This window comes from Schistocerca serialis, chromosome 12 (assembly GCF_023864345.2).
Source record: "Schistocerca serialis cubense isolate TAMUIC-IGC-003099 chromosome 12, iqSchSeri2.2, whole genome shotgun sequence".
NCBI classification, from domain to species: domain Eukaryota; kingdom Metazoa; phylum Arthropoda; class Insecta; order Orthoptera; family Acrididae; genus Schistocerca; species Schistocerca serialis.
Genome location: NC_064649.1, coordinates 43,875,356 through 43,900,065, shown reverse-complemented (window position 1 = coordinate 43,900,065; position 24,710 = coordinate 43,875,356). Strand labels below are relative to the sequence as shown.

At 37.5% G+C, this 24,710-nt stretch overlaps 1 protein-coding gene across 1 annotated transcript in view; it reads left to right on the top strand.

Moving 5' to 3' along the window:
* LOC126428288 (glutamate-gated chloride channel) overlaps positions 1–24,710 on the top strand; it is a 444,803-nt gene that overhangs the window by 407,141 nt on the left and 12,952 nt on the right. Inside the window, exon 12 of the mRNA XM_050090205.1 lies at positions 23,112–23,219. Coding sequence (XP_049946162.1) covers positions 23,112–23,219 — 108 coding nt within the window. The remainder of the gene's footprint in view (positions 1–23,111; positions 23,220–24,710) is intronic.

Genomic DNA, 24,710 nt, shown 5'->3' with positions numbered 1-24,710 from the left:
AATAATTACTTTATTCAGTCCCTTCTCAGTCTTTAGCACTGCAAAGTTCATTTCTTCACTCTATCAATCCTGATTGGTTTGATTATCTTTAACTTTTGATGTTATTGACCTTGTCATTGCTGCAGTATTAAGTTTTCTAGCCCCCCTGAATGCATTTATTCCATGCCTATTTAGGGGTTCCCACAGTTCTCTTAGACTATAGACAGTAAATAAGGAGTAATTGTACTCAGTTTCTCTTTTGTGACACTGTCACATAAAAGGGCCTGACGCTATGTCTGTTACATACAGAAGCACATTGTAAGCTTCCAACACAAAATTTCACTAGAGGTGATACAGGGGCAATTATACAACACTTAACAGGATTTTTCCAAGTGTACAGTTTTCTTTCTGAGTCTTTCTATTGTCTCACTGTCTTGTGACAAAACTTATTAGATCATAGAGCACCTGGCAACCATCTGCGTAATGTGTGACTAGCAGGCAGAAACTTTTCCATATCAACCAATTTTATGTGACTAACTCCACACTGTCATTGCTATGAATTAATTGGGATTTGGTGTAGACACATTTATTTAAGTGGCAGATGGTTTTTCCTGATTGGTCAGCTCACCTTTTACAGCTGCTTATGATCTTCATAGATAAGTATGTGTGACCTTTTAGGTTACATCTTGGCTTTAGGCATCCCTTCATGTTTCCATTTCACTATGAAGCCAGGAACAGAAAACATAGGTACCTTCAGGAGTATTGAAATCTTGATCTTTTGACTTGTTACGCTGTTTTAGCCTATGTCAAAGTGCTCAGGCCCTGCAGAACAGCATATTGTGGGCTTTTGAGCTGTCTAGTTGCAACTGTTCTTTTGTAATCAGTCTTGAATCTTGCAAATGCATCTTCACCCTATTTGCAGGGTATATTGGTTGTTATTCTATGAGAAGGAGCAAGTAGTGTCTGAAAATTTCTGAAAGCAATGTCATTTACCTAGGACACAGTGGGCTTTTTAACAGTTGTCCCAGCTTCAGTAAAGTAATAATATTCTTCATTCCAATATAATGAGTCATTTTGATTTTATGTAATAGTGCATCTTCAGAATCATACATAAAAGGACATACACTGTTGTGTCCCATTTCCATGAATTTCCAGAAAGTAAAGAAAAATTCCCTGGAGTTGACATTTCTCACTTGCTTTAAGTAGTACTACTTTTTTAATATACTCTGTATTTTTAATTTCTTAATTCTTCTACTGTGGTATCCTGTGGCTGCTTGTGGTGTAGCATTTCTTTCACAATAAGCACTAAACCTTTGCTGGTCTTAGTATCTAAATGACTACCAACCTGTTCTCTGCATTTAACTACAATTGGAATCATACTAATGTGACCACACTGTCTAGGATTTCAGTAATAAATTTCATCTGAGCAACCATTGACAAATGTCATTAATAGGGTACATTAAAGTGGAATTTATGGTTCCTGTTATTTCAGTACAGTGACAACAACAGTAAGTTGTACATCATGGGCCAATGCACGGAAAAACAATGTCTCTGTTGATGAATTCAGTGTCTACATTTACACTACCCGAATGGTACACATAGAGAATTATATTTCGAATTCATGCAGTTGTACTTGGAGTTACAGGCCATGTGTTCCCATCATAAAATTATGGACATGTAATATAAACAGTTATGTTCCTTTTTAATTTTTTTCCTTGGATTTTGTCAAACCTGAGTATGTACTTCATCTTTAGGTATTCCACTGACATTGAAATGTTACACTCCAATCCTTAACTAACTGATTCTATGAAAAATTGCATATAATTCTGAAGGTATGAGAATCATACATGTTTGAGTACAAGAAGCATTTATTAGATGAAGAATCTGAATTAAAAAAAGTCATTTTATAGCATGTTAAATTGTGAGACAGAGTTCAAATAAAATAAATCCAATTGAGAAACCATTCTATATGAGAAAGAAACACTCACACACCACTTGTTTTACTAACTGCCCATCTTTTAGACCTAGATTAATGGTATATATTGAGATAATAACCTGAAATCTAGGTCAAAGTAATGTCCATTAATAATGTTTCACCAGGTACTCGGATGTAAGTAACAGGGAAAATCAACTGTATAATTTCATGGTTCTGAGACCTTTGTATTAGCTCTGTGGCATAACAAGCTACAATAAGATTTCCCGAAATGCAGCACCCTACAATAAATAATAAGCAGAAGCACATAGTCTGAGTAATAAATAGTTCAGCATTAATTCATTGTATGGAAAGCTTTGCAACACGCATAGCCCTACAGTAACTTTTAATACTTAACCATGTATTATTACAATATGATATTCATCATGTTCATAGAATATTCTGAGTTGTCACCTCATTTCATCTTGGTCTTTGACAGTGTTCTGAGTTTTCACTGATAAGGAAAAATGAGGTTTTACATGAAAATATTACATTTTTTATTTCTAAATATCACCTGTACTCAAATATATTTCATATGTATCTACACCTATCTGTAAGGAGACAACATAAAAATTTAATATATTTCCAAATAATGCATGCGTAGGAGCACATTTGTGATTCTACACATAATTGGTGATCCTAATGTGACATATGAGTGCATTCTTAAAATAAACTTTGTGAGATGTAATTGCGTGCGCCTTTAAAACGATGAACCCTGTATAAAATCACACTATATGAAACTTATATAAAGTACTGTACAGTTCATTTGAAATTCTAAATGCTCTTCCTCATGGATGGTTTTCTTTTTTATATGACTTCAGACAGCTCAGACTATATCTCTCTTTTAATTATTCATAAAACTGACAGTTGTATATATTTTTGTTAAGATCAGTTGGGTTTCTTCATCACTGCCATGAAACAGTTTATAATGAACTGGTAGTTCTGCCATGGTTTCATTCATATCTTTTCTGTTGCGACGTAATTACCACAAACTTTTTCTTTCAATGCCATTTTGCATAATTTGTCATAACAAATATAGCATTATTAACAAAAATATAAATTTTCATATGTGAATATATTTACTCAGTTGTACACTTCTTTGTGAGACTTACTTTACATAGGAAAGCAACTTTATTTTCAAGTTGTCTGGTTGATCTGATTCTTTGTTTTATTGTTCCACCACAGGTATGCCACAGAGAATCAGATTCAGAGAGAGAACTTCTTTTATTATTGGTATTAATTATTATATGTTATTATATATAATAATGATCTCATAATATCAGTCACAGTTAGATTACTTTTAAATATCTCAGCAAAGAAGGGAGCATAATTAGTTTAGCTGAACAAGGGTTTCAAAAAGTTTCATGTAGACAGCAGCACTATAAAAGTTTGTAAATAGATTTCTGTGGATGAGAGAATCATTTGCTATGATATGGATAACAAATTTTGAAGTACATTTTGCATCTGTGCTTCATGTCTTAAAATATAGTGCAAATTATTTTATTGTAGCTGGGTTCATGTTTGCATGGAAAATCTGGGGAGTGTGGTAGTAAGTAAAAGCTTATTAGCTGACCTTGAGTTGCTCTTTACGAGATTCATAATGCAAATAACAAACCTTATTTAATGCTTGTAAGGAAAATTTGATTCTCTTAGCCCAGCCTGGTGACACTAATTTCATATTAATATTATTGCTGATTGGAGTGGTTCGTGTTTCATTTCATATCCAGTATTTGACTTATGCCTGTTTACTAACTTATACTTGATACAAAGAACTGGTTTATACTCCAAATTAAAATTAGAATAAAATCATTGAAACTGGAATCTGAAAACAAACTCAAATATGGCATGTTGTACATATCATTTCCAGAAGTAAGTTACTCAGTCTTGATAAATTGAAAAACTGCTCTCTTCCTTCTCATCTGTCCATGCCTTAAATATAATGTTTGACTGAATAAATGTGTGAAAATACTTTGAAATTCCATTAAAGAATTATTTTTTATACACTGATAAGAATTTCTGGGGAAAGGGGGAAGTGGTACTGGGAAAAATCACAATGCTGAAGTTTCTAAACATAGTTGCTAGAAACAAACCAAACACACTTTTCACACTATTTTCTTTTTATTAAGAAATTAAATACTAATACTTTATGTCTAAGCTACAGCTGCTGTATATACATAATTATTTTCTTTTCTGATTTTAACAGAATTAGAAGTAGCTGCAGTCAGATAAAAATTTACAATGAAATATATTTTTCAAACATTTATATAATTTGTAAATTCATGTGTATAATATGTTCTGTATTATTTAAAATGATTTTCTGTGAATTCCACCCTTTTCTTGTAAATGTATTAAAGACCTGTTTTTGACATCATCTTAGATGAACAGTTCTTGTAACTATAATGTGCATCAATACTGAGCTTCCACATCTCCTGTAAACAGTGATCTTTATAGGCATACTCTGTCACATTTATATAATCATCTATCCATTTCATAGTTTGAAACACCTATGTGTCTGTGTGCTATGTACTTTCTTTTTGGAGCAGAACAGAAGTAAAGTGTTCCAGAAATCACAAGTAATAATGTTTTGAATTTATAGCCTTTGCTTTTTCATTAGTGCATTTGTTTTAGGCTGATCCGCTATATAGTTGGTGCTTGTGTAGGTCTAGGAGCCTATAGACAAGAGACTAGTTCATGCAGAATATGTGGGATTATTTAATAAGAAAAAAAGGCTTTCTCCTCAATTTGTAATTTAAATTTCATTTGTTAGTCTCTAATTAGCACTTATTTACTTTATGATTGCTTTCAGGTGTTGAAATATTGAAACTAGTTCTACTGTAGTGCAGGTATCAGATATAAAGAATGTAATGTGTACTGTAAAACATAAAATGATCAAGTGAATTAGACAGGTAAATATCTGGATTAAGTCTGAATGTTCTGATATTGACCAAATATATTCCATTACACACACACAATTATAGCTCTTCATAAAAAAGGTTTCAAAAACGTGGAATGAGGCTGTTGCAAACCTGAGAAGCCATAAAAAAATAGTAGAAGAATATTTGGAATATGTAACTTACCCATAAAATGTTAAAATAGTGGGTTGGGGGAGGGAGGGCGTGTAAAGAAAAGGTAAAGCATAGGTTCTAAGTAGTTCAACAGACAGAATTGTCACTACAATCTTTGTAAATTTCTTCCATTTACGACAGTAAGGGACTGCATGCAGAATGACCAGCATTATGTTGTGTTTTGTGTTGTTCATCCTCACATGTTACAAGGTTATGATCTTGAGACCTGTCAAATTGAAAGTTTTTGTGACAGTAACACATTAACATAAGTAAACATTGTTACAGAAAGACGCTTATTGCATAAATGTGAATGTTTGAGAACTGAGAGTCACACACTAATCAGCATTTGAGATCATGAAAGTCTGACTCACAGCTGATTACTTATATCACTTGAAACTTTATCTCCTAGCAAGCCACTGTCATTGTTTCTTACATTTGCATTCATTTTACCTTGCTACATTTTGTATTTTGACACTTAACAAAAGTGGAAATAATTATTGCTAGCAATTGAAAACATTAATTGCTGTATGTTTCATACTTTAGGTTGTTCTTGTAAACAATAGATGAGAGGACAGACTGCCACTCATCCTTATCTGAAGGTGATGAGTGACAGATTAGACACATGGAGAAGTGGAGACAAATTGTTGATAAACTGTTAAACACTCATTCTTCTTCAGATCGGCAAGGTTACATATGCATAGGTTCACACACTTCTGATGCTGCAGTGTGCCTAGCAAGATGGTAGAAAGTTATATAACACAGGAAGAGGAAAGGATAGGAGTGCAATTAGATCCCTGTTCACAGATGGCAGCACCTGGAAATAGTGAGATGCTGGGAAAAAACAATCAGTAAGGAGAAAGCAACTAAGCATAATAAGAGATAAGGAGTTAGGGAGACACTTCATCATATTTTCTTGGGTTTCTCACGTGTCACTACATGGTAATGTAGTTGGAATCAAGTACACAGTAGTGTGAGCCTTAGCTTTTTCTGGCCATCTGACTTGACATTCTTTCTATCAGTCAATGAGTATTCAGTCCCTTACTGTGTACTCTGCTTTGTAAACAATCATCAGTGTTCCTTCACGTTTTCGTGGCATAAAGACTGTTCCATAAAATTTCGGGCATGCAACCGCCGAATTTATGTGGCTGCATGCCTGAAATGTAATGGAACGATCATCAGTGTTATTTAGTGGGTCATTTGCAGACAGGCACAGTGATACAGTGATAACATTTAAGGTTTCAGACAAAAAAGTAATTCTCTCAAAATATAAAGGACACACACACACACACACACACACAGACACAGACACAGACACAGACACATGCACGCACACACACACATGAGAGTCACTGTCTCTGGCCACTGGTTCCTGACTGCAGATTACAACTGACGTGAACAGAAATCTGCTGGGGTGGATGCTCACATATGTAATAGCTTTCTGAAGCAAGGTATTTTCCCAAATAGACTGAAGTATGCCATTGTTAAACCACTGCATAAAAAAGGGGATCCATCTGATGTCAACAACTACCGCCCAATCTCTCTTCTGACTGCCTTATCCAAAATTCTTGAAAAAGTAATGTATTGTGGAGTAGCTTCACACCTTTGTAAAAATAAAGTTTTAACAAAATGTCAGTTTGGTTTCCAGAAGGGTTTCTCAACGGAAAATGCTATATATACTTTCACTAATGAAATATTTAATGCTCTGAGTAACCGGAAGTCACCTGTTGGGATTTTTTGTGATGTATCAAAGGCTTTTGATTGTGTAAATCATGTAATACTTCTAGATAAGCTCAAGTACTTTGGTATGAATGGGACGGTGCTCAAATGGTTTAAATCGTACCTGACTGGAAGAGTGCAGAAATTTGAAATAAACAGTTCACATATTATGCAAAAACTGGTGATTTCTCGAACTGGGGAACAATCAAGAATGGGGTGCCGCAAGGTTCGGTCTTGGGTCCTCTGCTTTTCTTAATATATAGTAATGACTTGCCATTCTATATTCACAAAGATACAAAGCTAGTACTTTTTTCCGATGATACAGGTATGGCTATCACACCTGACAGACAAGAATTAACTGGTGAAATTGTAAACGATGTTTTTCAGAAAATCATTAAGTGGTTCTCTGCAAATGGGCTCTCATTAAACTTTGACAAACCACAGTATATACAGTTTCACACAGTAAATGGAATGACCCCATTAATATACATAGACTTCGATCAGAAATCGGCAGCTAAGGTAGAATATTCAAAATTGCTAGGTGTATGCATTGATGAGGGGTTGAATTGGAAAAAACACACTGAGGATCTGCTGAAACGTTTGAGTTCAGCTACTTATGCTATTAGGGTCATTGCAAATTTTGGTGATATACATCTGAGTAAATTAGCTTACCACGCCTATTTTCATTCTCTGCTTTCGTATGGCATCATATCGTGGGGTAATTCATCATTGAGTAAAAGAATGTTCATTGCACAAAAGCGTGTAATCAGAATAATTGCTGGAGCTCATCCAAGATCATCCTGCAGACACTTATTTAAAGAGCTAGAAGTCTTCACTGTAGCCTCACAATATATATATTCACTTATGAAATTTGGTATTAACAATCCGAACGAATTCAAAAGTAACACTAGGAGAAAGGATGATCTTCGCTAGTCAAGGTTAAATCTAACTTTGGCTCAGAAGGTGGTAAATTATGCTGCCACATAAGTCTTTGATCACTTACCTAATAGCATCCAAAGTCTGACAGATAGCCATGTAGCATTTAAAAGGAAATTAAAAGAATTTCTTAATGGCAACTCCTTCTACTCATCAAATGAATTTTTGGATATAGTAAATGGGTAATTTCCCAACCCCCACAAAATAATAATAATAGTAATAATAATAATAATAAACAATTGGAAAGCCCCTGGAAATGATAAAATAGCAAATTTCTGGTTAAAGAAGTTCACCTCAACACATTCACATCTAACTAAATTATTTAACAATATAATGGAAGGAAACATTCCACGTGGGAAAAATTATATATAAAAACAAAGATGAGGTGACTTACCGAACAAAAGCGCTGGCAGGTCGACAGACACACAAACAAACACAAACATACACACAAAATTCAAGCTTTCGCAACAAACTGTTGCCTCATCAGGAAAGAGGGAAGGAGAGGGGAAGACGAAAGGAAGTGGGTTTTAAGGGAGAGGGTAAGGAGTCATTCCAATCCCGGGAGCGGAAAGACTTACCTTAGGGGGAAAAAAGGACAGGTATACACTCGCACACAAGCACATATCCATCCACACATACAGACACAAGCAGACATATTTAAAGACAAAGAGTCTTTGTCTTTAAATATGTCTGCTTGTGTCTGTATGTGTGGATGGATATGTGCTTGTGTGCGAGTGTATACCTGTCCTTTTTTCCCCCTAAGGTAAGTCTTTCCGCTCCCGGGATTGGAATGACTCCTTACCCTCTCCCTTAAAACCCACTTCCTTTCGTCTTCCCCTCTCCTTCCCTCTTTCCTGATGAGGCAACAGTTTGTTGCGAAAGCTTGAATTTTGTGTGTATGTTTGTGTTTGTTTGTGTGTCTATCGACCTGCCAGCGCTTTTGTTCGGTAAGTCACCTCATCTTTGTTTTTATAAATTATTTAACAGTTACATTGCAGACCCATACACATTCCCTGATACACTTACACACGGAATAACATATCTGAAACCTAAAGATCAAGCAGACACAGCGAACCCAGCTAAATATCGCCCCATAACATGCCTACCAACAATATACAAAATATTAACTTCAGTCATTAAACAGAAATTAATGACACATACAAGACAGAACAAAATTATAAATGAAGAACAAAAAGGCTGTTGCAAAGGAGCACGAGGATGTAAAGAGCAACTGATAATTATTGGAAATATACAAAGTAGATCCTAAATTGATACAGTTCCTAAACATAGTAATGAAAAATTGGAAAACCACACTTAATATCCAAACAAATTCAAATAATATCACATCACAGCCAATACAGATTAAGCGTGGAATATACCAAGGAGACTCATTAAGTCCTTTCTGGTTCTGCCTTGCTCTGAACCCACTATCCAACATGCTAAATAATACAAATTATGGATACAATATTACTGGAACATACCCACACAAAATCACACATTTGCTATACATGGATGATCTAAAACTACTGGCAGCAACAAATCAACAACTCAACCAATTACTAAAGATAACAGAAGGATTCAGCAATGATATAAGTATGGCTTTTGGAACAGACAAATGTAAGAAAAATAGCATAGTCAAGGGAAAACACACTAAACAAGAAGATTACATATTGGATAACCACAGCGACTGCATAGAAGCGATGGAAAAAACGGATGCCTATAAATATCTAGGATACAGACAAAAAATAGGAATAGATAATACAAATATTAAAGAAGAACTAAAAGAAAAATATAGACAAAGACTAACAAAAATACTGAAAACAGAATTGACAGCAAGAAACAAGACAAAAGCTATAAATACTTATGCCATACCAATATTGACCTACTCATTTGGAGTAGTGAAATGGAGTAACACAGACCTAGAAGCACTCAATACACTCACACTCACACGATCACAATGCCACAAATATAGAATACATCACATACATTCAGCAACAGAAAGATTCACATTAAGCAGAAAGGAAGGAGGAAAGGGATTTATCGACATAAAAAACCTACATTATGGAAAGGTAGACAATTTAAGAAAATTCTTTCTAGAACGAGCAGAAACTAGCAAAATACACACAGGCAATCACTCATATAAATACATCGGCTACACCACTGCAATTTCATAACCACTTCTACAACCCTTTGGATCACATAACATCAACAGATACGAAGAAAGAAAATTGGAAAAAGAAAACACTTCATGGCAAGCACCCGTATCATCTAACACAGCCACACATCGATCAAGACGCAACCAACACATGGCTAAGAAAAGGTAATATATACAGTGAGACAGAAGGATTCATGATTGCAATACAGGATCAAACAATAAACACCAGGTATTACAGCAAGCATATTATTAAAGATCCCAATACCACAACGGATAAATGCATACTTTGTAAACAACAAATAGAAACAGTAGATCACATCACAAGTGGATGTACAATACTAGCAAATACAGAATACCCCAGAAGACATGACAATGTCCCAAAAATAATACATCAACAGCTTGCCTTACAACATAAACTTTTAAAACAACACGTTCCTACATACAAGTATACACCACAAAATGTACTGGAGAATGATGAATACAAATTATACTGGAACAGAACCATTATAACAGATAAAACAACGCCACATAACAAACCTGACATCATACTCACCAATAAAAAGAAGAAATTAACACAACTAATCGAAATATCCATACCCAATACAACAAATATACAAAAGAAAACAGGAGAAAAAATTGAAAAATACATCCAACTGGCTGAGGAAGTCAAAGACATGTGGCATCAGGATAAGTTGACATCACACCAATTATACTATCAACTACAGGAGTCATACCACACAATATCCACCAGTACATCAATGCAATACAGCTACATCCAAACATATGTATACAACTACAGAAATCCGTAATTATTGATACATGTTCAATTACCCGAAAGTTCCTAAATGCAATATAACATATACCGTACAGTTAAAAGGAAGCGACGCTTGATCAAGGTCCACGTCACTCCATTTTTAACCGGACTTAACGTCTGAGAAAGTGAAGGAAATAATAATAATGAAAAAAAAAAACAAAAAAATATTGAATGTCATGTAATATTTTGTCTAATGTAATATCTTGTATAGACACCTTTTATTAACCTGACACATTCCACATCATTACGAAGTGTCATATTCATGATCTCTGGAAAAAGTACTAATCTAATCTAATCTGATGTGGGTAAGGAAGAGGCATGAAGCAGAGAGAAGGAGCGATAGCAGGGTAGGGGTGGGAGAAGATGCTGTACTGTCTGTGGGAGCATGCAGGGATGTGATGGAGGCAGGATAGGACTTATAGATGCAGAGAGTAGGAAGGTTGTGGTTGGGGGAGGGGGGAGAAGAGAGCATTAGAGAAGGGGAAAAGACTAGTAAGTGTGTTGGTGGTGAAGCAGGGAAGGGCATAGATAGGTGGAGGTCCTCCCTGGCATCAGTCTTTGCAGTCCCTGTCCTCCAACTGCCTATCCTCTTCCCTGCTGTCAATCCAGTACTAAACACACCTTCTATCCCACCAACATAGCTATTAGTAATTCCCTTTATCTTCACTCTTCACATGCCCCCCCCTTCCCCCCCACCCCTCCCCCTGGGCCCTGCAGCTTAGCATCCTGACTTTGCACCTAGCAGTGCTATCCTGTCCCCACCACGTCCCTCCACACTCCCACAGGCAGCACAACATTTTCCTCCACCAGTACCCCGCTACCCCTCCCCGACCCCATGCCACTTCCTTATCCACCAAAGCAGATTGCTGCTCACATCAGTTGTGGTCTGCAATCGAGCCCCAGTGGCTGGAGAAAATGCGTGTGCATATTTGTGTGTGCGTTTTCTATTTCAGAAGAAGCACATTTGTTGTCTAACAGCTTAAATGTTTAGCAGTCTTTTTCATTGTGCATGTCTGCAGTTTACTGCTTCCTCTATGTGGTGAGTAGAAATCTAACCTTTTCATATTGTTACAATATTATGAGAAGAAAAGTTACTATTCAACATATAGAGGAGAAGCTGAGTTGTAGATAGGCACAACAAAAAGACTGTCACAATATAAGCTTTCAGCCATCAAAGACCTTTGTCAAAAATAGACAACAGAGACACACAAATGCAACTCACACACATGTGACTGCAGCCTCTGGGAGCTGAAGCCATACTGCGAGCAACTGCAGCAGTGCACGATGGGAGTGGAAACTGGGTTGGGGGTTAGGAGGAGGTTGGGGATGGGAGGGGAAGGAATAACAGAGTAAGGGTGGGGGACAGTGAAGTGCTGCTGGGCTGCAAGGATGAGGTAGAGAGAGGGTAGGGCAGCTAAGTGCAGTTGGGAGTTTAGACAGATGGCAGGGAAGCGGGGGGGGGGGGGGGGGGGGGGGGGGGGGTTGCAGTTTGCAGAAAAGGAAAGAAGTAAAACGACTGGGTGTGTTGGTGGAATGAGGGCTGTGTAGTGCTGGAATGGGAACAGGAAAGGGACTGGATAGGTGAGAAAAGTGACTAACAAATGTTGAGGCCAGGAGGCTTATGGGAGTGTCGGATATATTGCAGGGAGAGTTCCCATGTGCACAATTCAGAAAAGCTGGTGTTGGTGGGAAGGATCCATATGGCACAGGCTGTGAAACAGTCATTTAAATGAAGGATGTCGCGTTGTGTACCACTTCAGCAATAGGATGGTCCACTTGTTTCTTGGCCACAGTTTCTCAGTGGCCATTTGTGCGCACAGACAGCTTGTTGGTTGTCATGTCCACATGGAATGCAGCAAATTGGTTGCAGCTTAGCTTGTAGATTACATGGCTGATTTCACAGGTAGCCCTGCCTTTGTTGGGATAAGTGAGGTTTGTGACGGGACTGGAGTAGGTGGAGGTGGGAGGATGTATGGGACAGGTCTTGCATCTAGGTCTGTTACAGGGATATGAACCATGAGGTAAGGGGTCAGGAACAGGGGTCGTGTAGTGATGGACGAGTATATTGTGTAGGTTTGGTGGACTGCGGACATTTCTCCAGGGCATGATGAGAATGGTGGAGAATGTAATTCAGTTGCTCCGGTCCTGGGTAGTACTTGAGTTATGAGGGGAATGCTCCTCTGTGGCCAGATGGTGAGACTTTGGATGGTTGCAGGAGACTGGAAAGATAAGGTGGTTTAGGATTCTGGGTTTTTAGGGAGGATTCCTCTAGATGGCTTATGAATAGGTTGGCATTGGACAGTGCCATGTAGGTGCCTATAGCCATACCCCAGATTTGTTTGTAAGTAATACCTTAAAAGGAAAAGTAATCGTGTATGAGGGTATAGTTGGTCATGTAAACTAGGAAGGAGGTTATTGGTTTGGAATCCATTGGGAGCTGGAAAGGTAGTTTTCAACAGTGGCAAGGCCATGAGCATTAGGGATGTTAGTGTAAATGGGGTTGGCATCAATAATGATGAGCAAGGCAGTGTGTGGTAAAGGGACAGGAACTGTGGAGAGTCGGTCAAGGAAATGGTTGTATCTTTTACATAGGAGGGTTGATACTGTTGTTGTTCCCTCCTGGATTTTGCACTGTTTGATTTGGACGTTGTTCTCCCTTGCTTATAGAACACACATTTTCTTCAAAATCTTATTTTAAATTATGTCAGGTGTTGGAACACATTGCAGCAACTTCATGCACATACCACAGCTGACATTAGGTAGTGGCAATGCCACAGTTATTATCCTCTCAGTATTTGTGGCCTATATATATGTGTCACTCTTGACTACTGTGTAGGTTGTACACTCTGCAAGTATTCCATACAGTAACAAATACTATAAACTATTCTTCAGCAACCAACATGCTTGCCAATAGAATACAACTGTTGAGTTGAAACAGACATTAGCAGCCACATACCAGTTCTGTTAGGTTCAATCTGCCCATATGAACTGTCATTTGTGTAGCTTCTTAGGGAATGACTGTGCATCTTAACGATTCAAACAAAAAACATTGAGTGAATATATAGATTGTGCAAAACTACACAACACAGTCAACTTCAGCAAGCGGATAGTCATGTTCAGAAAAAGTGAGACACACTGTAAAACTGAAGAATACAGTTTGGCCACATTTTGATTTATGTAAACAGATTTGCTTGTACAGCCATCATTTGGTGTCCAAGATAGTTGGCATCTTCCTTCAAGTATCTACCAGTTCAGGTTTCTTAGTAGTTGCATTTGACCTACGATAGTTTGAGATGCGCTTCTTTGTATAAATTCAGTATCCTTGTTGATCCTATTTTGTATGGGACTCACACACTTATTGAGAATCTTGGATGGGGAGTCATCAACAAACGTTGCCAAGGGAAGTGTGTTAGAACCATGACTCTTCATGTTCTATATTAATCAGCCAGTAGACAATATTAACTTCAAACTTTTTTCAGATGATGCAGTTATCTGTAATGAAGAACTATCTGGAAAAATATTAAAAATAAAACGAAAATAGAAACTGCACAGACATCCAATTGGACTGTGATAAGATCAGGAGTTGGTGCAAAATCCGTCAGATAGTTTTAAATGATCACAAAAGTAGGAAACATAATATTGTATGACTACAGTTTCAGTGAGTCGCAGTTTGAGTCAGTCAACTCATCAGAATATCTGGGTGTAACAGTTCGAGGTGGTAAGAAACAGAATGATCACATAAGTTCAGTCACAGGAAAAGCAGGTGGAAAACTTTATTTCATTAGTAGGACACTGGGAAAATTCAGTCAGTCCACACTAAAGAGATCACTTATGAAACACTTGTGTGATTCATCCTAAAATATTAATGAATACCAAATATGTCTAACAGGGGATACTGAATATACACAAAGTATGACAGGTTTGTGAAAGTCTGAAAGACAAGATAAGCCTAACTACAGTACACAAAAAGCCACTTAAGTAGTCATTCTTCAGTCATTTCACACACAAATGGAACTGCAAGTAACTGTAATATATGGTGCAGTGGGAAGTACCCAGTCTCACATTTCAGAATGATTTGGAGAGTACATATGTAGATGAGATCTTAAAAAGAGCATCAACACACAGAATGCAGTCACAAAAATGTGGTGATGTATCCTGTTTGTTGCAGCTCTTTTTAAGATATGATGAGTAAAGTGGCAGCTGGAAATCTCTTTAAATAAATCAAAATGTGACCAACTCTACACACTCTTCAGTTAATTTGGCTATTGACCTCCTTTGAAGGAACAAATGATCTCATTTCATTTCATCAAGGCATTGAAATGTCCTCCAGGTTTACTAAGGAATAGTGGGAACAACTGACTACACCACATGTTTATAACTTTCATCTTCTCAATACGAATCCAAAATTATACCCCCCATCATTTGCAAGTTCTTCACCTAGGAAGAGAAAAAACAGGATATAGAGTGAGAAAAACATCATCAGGATTGTGGCAATAATTGAGACTTTTTAATACGAGTGGTGCAGGGGTTCATAGCCAGTTTGGCCAGCCTGGTATATGTTTTCTGTGGCTTTTCTAATGAGAACCCAGATCTTCCTTTTTACTTAGCATGGGGATGACCTCCTTGCATGAGAGATATACACATGACAGGTTCCATTATCCCTTTACTAAGGTGCAGAGAAATGACAAGCACATTTGAAAGAGAGCTGAAAGTGGAGCAACCACACTTGTGAACAACAAATGCCACTGCTCTTCCTCTCCCCCTGTTGCCATTTTGTAAGCAGTTGATGTCCACATATCTTATAGAATAACCGTATGTTCTTTGTACATGCCCCTGATGAAGATGGACTCCTCAGTGCTGTTTTTGATGTATGGACCAGTATCCCCATCACTTTCTCCATTGTGAAGACTTAAATGCTAGTTTCTTGTGCACTCACTCCATAACAGACTGCAGAGAAGTTTGCAACGTCTTTCATCCTATGTCTCAGATATGTTTGACAAAAGAAATTTTTCACTCCTGGAGTTGAAAACAAATTAACTTCAGATCAGTAATTTTGTCTAACTTTGCTGTAAAGATAATATCAGTATAGCATTTATGCATTGCTCCTAACAATAACTACATATTTTTTAAGTAACTTTATACAACAGTGTCCAAAAGGTGAACCATAATCAAGAAAAAGAGAGCACCTGTCATGAACATAGTGTGGCAAGACTTAGAGAGCAAGGAAAAAGATAACTGCAAGACATACAGTATACATCAGTTTCCAATACATGTCACTAAAAATGTTCTGAAACTGGAGCAGCACATTTTTAAAGTGCTGAAAGTGGGTCATACTTTCCACAATATCAAAAATAGTAACAGGAGACAGGAATAGCCCAGACAAGGAGATAAGATTATTCATCTTGGTTGTACACAAAGTGAAATTCTACATTTTTCTAACTCCCCATTTTGATACATCTTTTTAAAAATTTTATTCTTATATTATTTTTATCTCTTTTTTCATATTCACCTTGTACATAAATAGATCACCAAAATTATTAGACCACCTTTACTTTTATTATTTGGTCAATTTTATATCCTTGCACATTTCCCACTTTATGTACACAAACCAACTGTCAAAACATCAAGAACAATTACATCTTTGTGAACTGAAATGAATGGAAGAACGAAATGTGAAGACACTGTCAGTTTAGACATATAGCAAGTTTTATAGACAACCACCAGATGATGGCCTAAAAAGCCAAATAAGAAAACAAATTAAATAAATAAGAACACGAGTGTGAAAAAATACTGCATCCATTCTTGAAGCCACAATGTACAGACATGTTCTGTAGGATGAAGTTCAAGAGACCTCACTGGCAAGTCTCTGTGATGGATACATTCACCTACAGGAGATTCATCCACCAGAGTGACCCGTACGGATGAGTGTATTGTCCATCAAGTGGAAGCCTGGATAAGCTACATCTCTCCAAGTTGCACAACTTGTTGCAGTGCCTCATATCACTAACGGTATTCCTTCCACCATCAACAAATGTTTGAAGCTTCATGAGTCCATCCTTCATAATTCCTCCCCGCATGAGGATGTTGCCACCAAATTGGTATATTAACATGATTTTGTCTAGGTATTGAACTTTTGCATGAAAAATATCATTTTAAAGTCTGGAGAAGGATTCATCCATAATCCAACCTCACTGTTGCTGACTCCACAATGAACATCACTGTCTCTGCCTTGCTGTGAATGGGATACGTACTGCCAGAGAATTAGAATGAGTAAAAACTGTCCTGAGCCTTCAATGTACAGATTGGTGTAATTTTATCAGTTGCCATTTTTGTTGTGATGTTCAAGTTTTGTGCTCAAGTTTACATAATTGAGTTTTTCAACTGTGATTGTGATTTGTTGGCCGATTCTACTGTTTAAGCACACAACATTTACAACTGTGGAGGATGCTGACTTGGTATTTGTGTGCAGGTTTTATAATGGAATCACTGCTGCTGCTACTTACAGAGAACACTAACTACAGAGTATCAGATTCGAGTGTGTTCACTCCTGTCTTCACTAAACAGCATGAGATTAGTGCTGTGCCCTGCAGTCATATTTAATTTGAACATTGTGTGGATGAGGAGGAAGCCATTGCCCAGGTGGTAGAACATAGTCCTTCAGCAAGTTCTCACTGAATCTCTACAGGTATTTGTGTTCCACGTACAAGAAATGGTGAACATTACATATGCATGTGCATTTGTGGAGACAAATTTTCATCAATAATTCTATGTAAATGTGTGGCATGGTATAATAGATAGTAAGTCGATTGGGACTGTTATGGTTCCACTTCATCTCACAGAGCTCCAGTGTCTAGTCTTTCCAGAAAATGAGCTTTCAGCCTTATTAGAAGAGATACCCCTGGCTACAAGGAAGAGTACACTCTTCCAGCAAGATAGAGACATTGCACATTCTATTTGTTAGCCAACACATCATCCAGATCTAAAACATTCCGTGCAAGCCGAATCAGCAGAAATAGTCACATTTCTTGGCTACCCAGGTTCCAGTGCTTGGCACTTTCAGATTGTTGCCTGTGGGGATGATTGAAAAGTGGAGGTTATGAAGAAAAGGTAAACATAAGATAAAAGCTGGTTTTTTTTATAATGAATATTGCTGCCCTCTTGAAAGACTGCCAGGTTAATCTACTTGTGGTGTCATCTGGAGAATTCAACAGTAATAAAGGTAACAGTGTGTGATGTGTGGCGTGCAGGATTTCAGGTAGAGACAGTTCTCAGGGTTAGTCCAAAGTGAGAAAGTTGTAGCGCAGATGGAGTAATATGCAGACCTTTGAGGCCTGGGTGGTACAGGATGATGAACTTACTTGTGGAAGGTAAAGCTGTATTGGTCAGAGGAACAGGAGAAGACTGCTCAGGGCATTTATCAACTAGGTCAGTGCTACAGTTGTGAGAAAAAAAACCTACGAGAGATAATTAGTACGGGTATTGAGGGATTTGGTTTTAGAGCAGAAGTTGATACATAAGCAGTATGGAATGGAGCATTTGATGTGGAAAGGATAGCAGCTGTCAAGCCTGAGATACTGTTATTTGTTGGTTAGTTTGATGAGGACTGTAGTTTGGATGTAACTTCAGTGAGATGTTGGTGACCATCCAGGAAACTGGCTTTGAATAAAGAACGGCCAGGTGAATTTGAGTTATTTCAAATGGAGTTAAGTTGTTGCAGGAAGTGGAGCCATAGTTCAAGATAAATACAAGCTGCAAAAAGGTTGCAATTGAATCTGTACCAAACCAGAGGAAACAGCTTTTGGAGGTTGGAAAATGCTTCTTCCATGTGATTTGTGAAATGGTCAACCTAAGACTGCAATCTTGATTCCCATTGCCTCTCTCCTTATTTGTGTGTTCATATCCAACTGTGGGAGACATCTTCTGAGGTTAAGGGGCAGATTGCAACCAGACCAGAACTTGAGAGAGTACCAAATACACAGACAGTGCAGAGATCGCCACAGTCCAGCACATGACATGAAGTTATCTATCTCTGGTAATGCCAACATTCTCAATTGGAAGTAATTAATAATCATTCTCATGGTGCAACATTGACACCTGAATTTTATTTGATTTAACACCTTACTATTTTCCGTTAAAATTATTATGGTTTTTATAAATCTCAGTAGCCTCTCTGTGCACGCGCACATGATAATGCAGTGTTTTCGATATGACATTCAACTTGCTGAATTTTATTTCATAATTACCCTCTGGTAAACATGTTTCGCTATGACTGATTTATCCCTATGTGCCAGGCAGCAAATCCTCTTGTGTTCAACGAGACGGGTGTTAATACTTCTTTTTGTGGTCCCAATATAAACCAGTCCCCAACTATAAGGAATTTTGTATACACCCAGTGGTTGCCAAAGGCTGTTGTATATCTTTTACTGATCTTGAACATTGTTTTGTCTTCCTGGTTGGTCTGAAGATAGTTTTCACACCATACTTGCTCAATACTTTCCAAATCCGATCTCCAATCTTACTAATGAATGGAAGGAAAATTCCCCTTGGGTGGCTGTTGTTCATTGTTGATCCTGATTCTCTCCCTAGGGCTAAGTCCTTGATCTATCTCCATGTTAGAATAACCATTCTTCTTGAATGTTGACCATAGATGTTCAACCCCATCTTTTAAATAAGTTGGTTCACAGATTTTGTACGCCCTGTCCACCAAGGTTTTAATCACACGTCTTTTTTGTCTGGGACTGTAGCTGGAATCTTTATGGAGATAATGGTCAGTATATGTGGCTTTTCTATATACTTGTGGCTTTTCTATTTTCTCTATGGCCCAATGTCCTATCCCATTGCTTGATAAGAGACAAATCCAGAAAATTCAGTTGGCCGTTATTCTCTGTCTCCATAGTAATTGGATTTTCAGATTGATACTGTCGAGATGTATCAGGAAGGTATCCAACGCATGTGCATCACGTTTCCATACTACCAAAGTATCACCGACATAATGGTGCCACATGGCTGGTCTTTTACTAACAATCTGCAACACCTGTTGTTCAAAAGTCCCCAAAAAGATATTGGTCACAGAAGGACTGATCCTTTGGGTACACCAGGTGTATATAAAATTCCTTATAACTATGGACTGATTTATATTGCGACCATGAAAAGAAATGTTAATACCCATCTGGAAGAGGAAATGCCACCTAGGACATACAAATAAATTGGCCGTAGTAAAACATGTTCACCGAAAGGATGATGACGAAGTAAAATTCAGTGAGATTAGCATCATATTGAAAACATTGCATTAACATGTGCACATGTTTAGAGAGGCTACTATCATTTATAAATACCACAATAATTTAACAGAAAAGAGGAAAATTTGGATGTCAAGTGTTGCACAGTAAGAATGTCAATCGATTACTTTCAATCGACAATGTTGGCATTGCCAGAGATAATATCACGGCCGATGTCATGTGATACTCTGTGGTGCCCTCTATACTGTCTATATATTTGGTGCTCCCTCGAGTGCTGACTGCAGTTAGCCTCTTTACCTATGAAGATGTCTCCCAAAATTGGAGATGAAATGTTAAGAGAAACTTTTATACACCGACCATGGCCTATTTGCCCAGAAGTTTCAATTGAAGGAGAACTCACTGTTCTTTGGAGGCAGGTGTGAGACTTTGTAAGGGCCCTAGGCATTTTAGGGTTTTCTGCAGCTTCATCTGGATGGAAGAAATGGGTTTTGAAGAACAGTTTCACATGTCGAAGTGTCCAAGAATTGATGAAGCCCATCTGTCGCTCAGTATCTGTGGTCGAGTACCACAGTAGCAGAACATCTGTCCACAGGAATGGTGATCAAAGCATGCAGTCAGGTTTTTAGGTTTCAGAGATATTTTTCAGGGAAACTGAGAAGCAATGCTGGAAGTGAAGAAATCCAGGAAAGTCTTCTCTCTCTCTCTCTCTCTCTCTCTCTCTCTCTCTCTCTCTCTCTCTCTCTCTCTCGCTCTCTCTAATTTTTTTAATCTGTCAGGAATTTAGGTTGGAACTGTTCTAGACAGGGTTTGATGCTTGCTCTGTTGTTTGAGGATTAGTGCTAGGTGATGAAGTGGTATTTCCACTAAATGCAAAAGGTGAGAGAGAGGAGATCCATAACTAGGTCAATTCCTTTCCCATTTTTTCATGTTGTCTTAGCTCCTTTATAATCTGGAGTTCACATTTCTCTGCTGTTATCCTTTCTTACAACAGTCTCAAGCTCTTCATTTACCTCAGTACTTCATTTTGTAGTATTGTTTTACTGCTGTTTTAGTATCAACATTCTCTGTTCTTCTTCTTCTTCTTCTTCTTCTTCATCTTCTTCTTGTCTGTTTACAATGGTTATTGTTTTTCAACTTGATCTGTTGTCAGCAATACCAACTGGGCTTGCATTAGACTCCTCACATGTAAGTGCCTTATGCAGGAATGTTAACCTCACTGGCATTTGCATACTAAGTACTTCACAACATTTGCTCTTCCCCTTAGCCCTGATCTCAGACGAAGTACTTCTATTTAAGTATTCCTTCAATATTCTTATCTTCTGCATTCAGTTTGCCCATGGATGTTATACTTTCTTATTTGGTCAGACATTTGGAACATTTGAACTCATATCAGAGACAACTTAAGTGATTAGGTTTTGTCATTACCAGTTGTGAGTAACTGGCTTCACAACTCTTTCTGGCTGAAGGAAAATCACTGTTGACTTCTTCAACTCCCATTATTCTTGTTGGTTCTTTAGGATTAACTGTTTAGATTCTCTCATCCCTCTGCCCACTGGAAAGTCCCAATTTCAATAATGCGAATGTAAATTAAGTATTCGTAAAAAAGACAAAAGCTTAGACCTCGCCATTGAGCGCCCACAAAACTGTTCTGAAGAATAAAATGTTAAAGAAAATGAGGATGAAACTTAAAAAATAATGGCCTTTGCTATACAGAGCTAAAATTTGGACACTAAAAAAAAAGAGAAGTGACAAAACAAGGTATGGAAATCAGATATACAGACTGAAATAAATGTATACAGTTTCTGGGAAAGGTGTGTGTGTGTGTGTGTGTGTGTGTGTGTGTGTGTAATATTGAGAACACAACTCAGTAGGAAAAGCCTAGCATACTTGTTACTAACAGAACCAGCTGGATATGTATCTTTTTTTAAATGTATGCTACAGCAGTGGAGATACATTAGTGTACCTGAGGTATGGAGTTGTTCCCCACTCTGCTAACTCATAAACAAGAAATGAGCTAGCGGGAGTCTTTGCAGGTACTCTCTGGATTAAAGTTCAACCTGTTTTTGACATCTGAAGCTTAGGAGGTTTGAATTTCATCATGATTTTATTAACTGACACATTCCACAAATCCCTTTACCTTTTGGGGAATCCCTAAGATGTATGAAATTATTGATGATATTCAGCCCCCATAACAGAGATGCCTCTGTTGGTCATATAATTAAGGATAGGCAGTACAAAATTAATTGTCAGTAGCTCTCAAGACATCATATTTATATTTCAAAAGGCACAAAATCGACATCTTACAAAATTAGCAGAAAAATTGTTATTTTGAAGAAATCTGCTGCTTTTTACTATCCAATTATTGTCCGTTTATTTCCACATATTTGGCATTATGTGAGTTTTGCCAATAAAGAATTTTGATATTTAAGGATCTGAGTATTGGCTTACTTACACTTTAAATTATTTTCTATAGTGCTATTAGTAATTTCCAGTTATCAAGATATCTAGTTACACCCCACAGTCTGCACACTACATACTAAAATGTTTGTGTTGTGATCAAGAATGACGTGTTCAGAGTTGTGGATCCGAGAGTGTCATTGTAGCATAGCAATATTTTACTTCACTGACCATTTTTGAGCTGTTTATTCATGGTCATCAGATGTTAATAACACTGTTTAACAAGTAATTAATATTTCAGAGAGTAGTGACCATTGAGTGCTTTAGAAGTAAACTATGTCTGTCCTCTCATTCGTTGTTTGTATACACGAGTTCGTAGGTTCGATGTGATTGTATGAAAGATACTGTTATAAGGACTACAGTCAGTGTCTGTCAAGCATATGTGTTTATTTGGTGGTCATCTCTGAATACACATTTTGTCACACAAAATCACAAAACCTCAAAAAAGAGTTCTCCCCTCATGAAATAATGTTGCTATCTCTCTTTCTGTGAACAGTTAAGTCAGCAGCTGCATCTTGTCATAGAAGAAATGAACTGGAATTGTCATTTCAAAGATAGGACAGAATTTTTTTTGCGTAGATAATCAAACAAAATTATCTTAGTGAGACTTTTTCAAACACGAATTGAAATGTAGGAATATATGTTTTGGTAATTAGACTTTTGTATGCTATTTGTGTAGTTCTTAGTATTTAGTTGTGTAGAATTAAAAACATGCACTATTAGTAGATGTTCTAGAAATAGGTCACCTGAGATAGGCTGTTACATATTTTGTTCACAGGGTGACAAAAACAAAAGGGACACATCAGCTCCCAACGAAATAGTCACCTGCACCAACTGTGGCCCCAACCCGTGCACACATTCTGCCAACAATGGCTGTGCTACTGAGGTATGTTGGCTCTATCCTGCATATCTAGGCTGATCAGATTTTGAAATTAATTTATGTATTTCATTTTTGGTTGACACACTAGCTCGTTTTTGGTTGACGCACTAGCATTTTTTCCGTTTATAAAGCAGTGAAAGAATCATAAATGAATGAAATTCAGTTCACGTAATGGCTTCTAGAAATACAACAAATTAATTGCTCTACAGAACAATAAGATAGCAAGCACAGTAACAACTCCAATTTGTAGTGGTACTTAATCAAACTGGGTTTAAAAGTGTCTTGACAAATGACATTACAGGCAGCTTCTGTCCAACACAGAGTTCATCTGTGTTGTAAAAGGATAAGTTCAGTGGCTTACACTCTGAGCAAAGTCTTTCAGTAGGCCACATTTGAATTAATGGGTAGGCCATCATGCTGGCAGGATTCCTGAACACTTATTGTAATGTGTAGATGAGCACTTGGATGATAAAATTCACCCTCAGTAATGTATTGAAGGAGCTTACGAGATCTCTGTAACAATCAGGTCCTGTGTATTAGCAGAATGTCAGGCTTTGTGTCCAGATTATCACAACCATTTCCAAGGAAGTAACCTCTTTGTGGGCTAGCATGGCTTCTGGACTCAGATTAACTAACTCTTCCTAATCATTTGGGGAGGGGGAGAAAAAAAGGCATAAGCCTATCAGCTTGTTTGGTTGTAAGCTTTTTGTGCTGTGACTCAAATGTTTCAGTATATTATAAAAATGTGCACTGTGGTGACCTTTGATGTTTCGAAGTCCCATGTTGCTCGGCCCTGTGACACATCAACTCTACTGACGTCTTACAGTTTTTGTTCCACTACAACTTCTTTGACTACCAGTAGCTGTTGAGAGTACTGATAATTCAGAGGAGTTGAAATGACCGAAGATACACAACAGCTCTCCAGACTATCACAGCACACATTTGTTTGTCAGAGATGGTGTTCAGATTATAACATCTCACTTGGCAATGACTGATGTGTATGTTGAAAGAAAACCTGTTTCACAAGACTGTTTGTTGTCAACCCTAGACTCACTGTCTCTGATGTTGATTCCATTTTGGCTGGAGACATTTTTGGGTTGGTGTCTGGTCTGTTGCACAAATAAATAGTTCATGCAGATTAGTGGTATAGCACATACCTCATTTCATTTGTTGTAAAAATGCTCATGATGAAGCTGTACAATCCGTCACTACTATGCAGATGCCATGTTCATTAGTCTATGCTAATGCAACACTTTGTGATTCACTAACAGATTTGTCATTCATCCAGTTCTTTCAGCACAAGTCTTCGGAACACACATTTGTCACATGGTTTTGTATGCTCACGGGTTCTCTTGCTGTGAGAAAATGAAAAATCAATTCGCTCTGTCAAGTTCTGTATCGTACAACATAATGAAAACTCATGGTCTGTACAGTTTTGTTGTTCTATATACTCCTCTTGGCCATGGTGAAAGTACTTCAGCCACAACTTAACTTGGA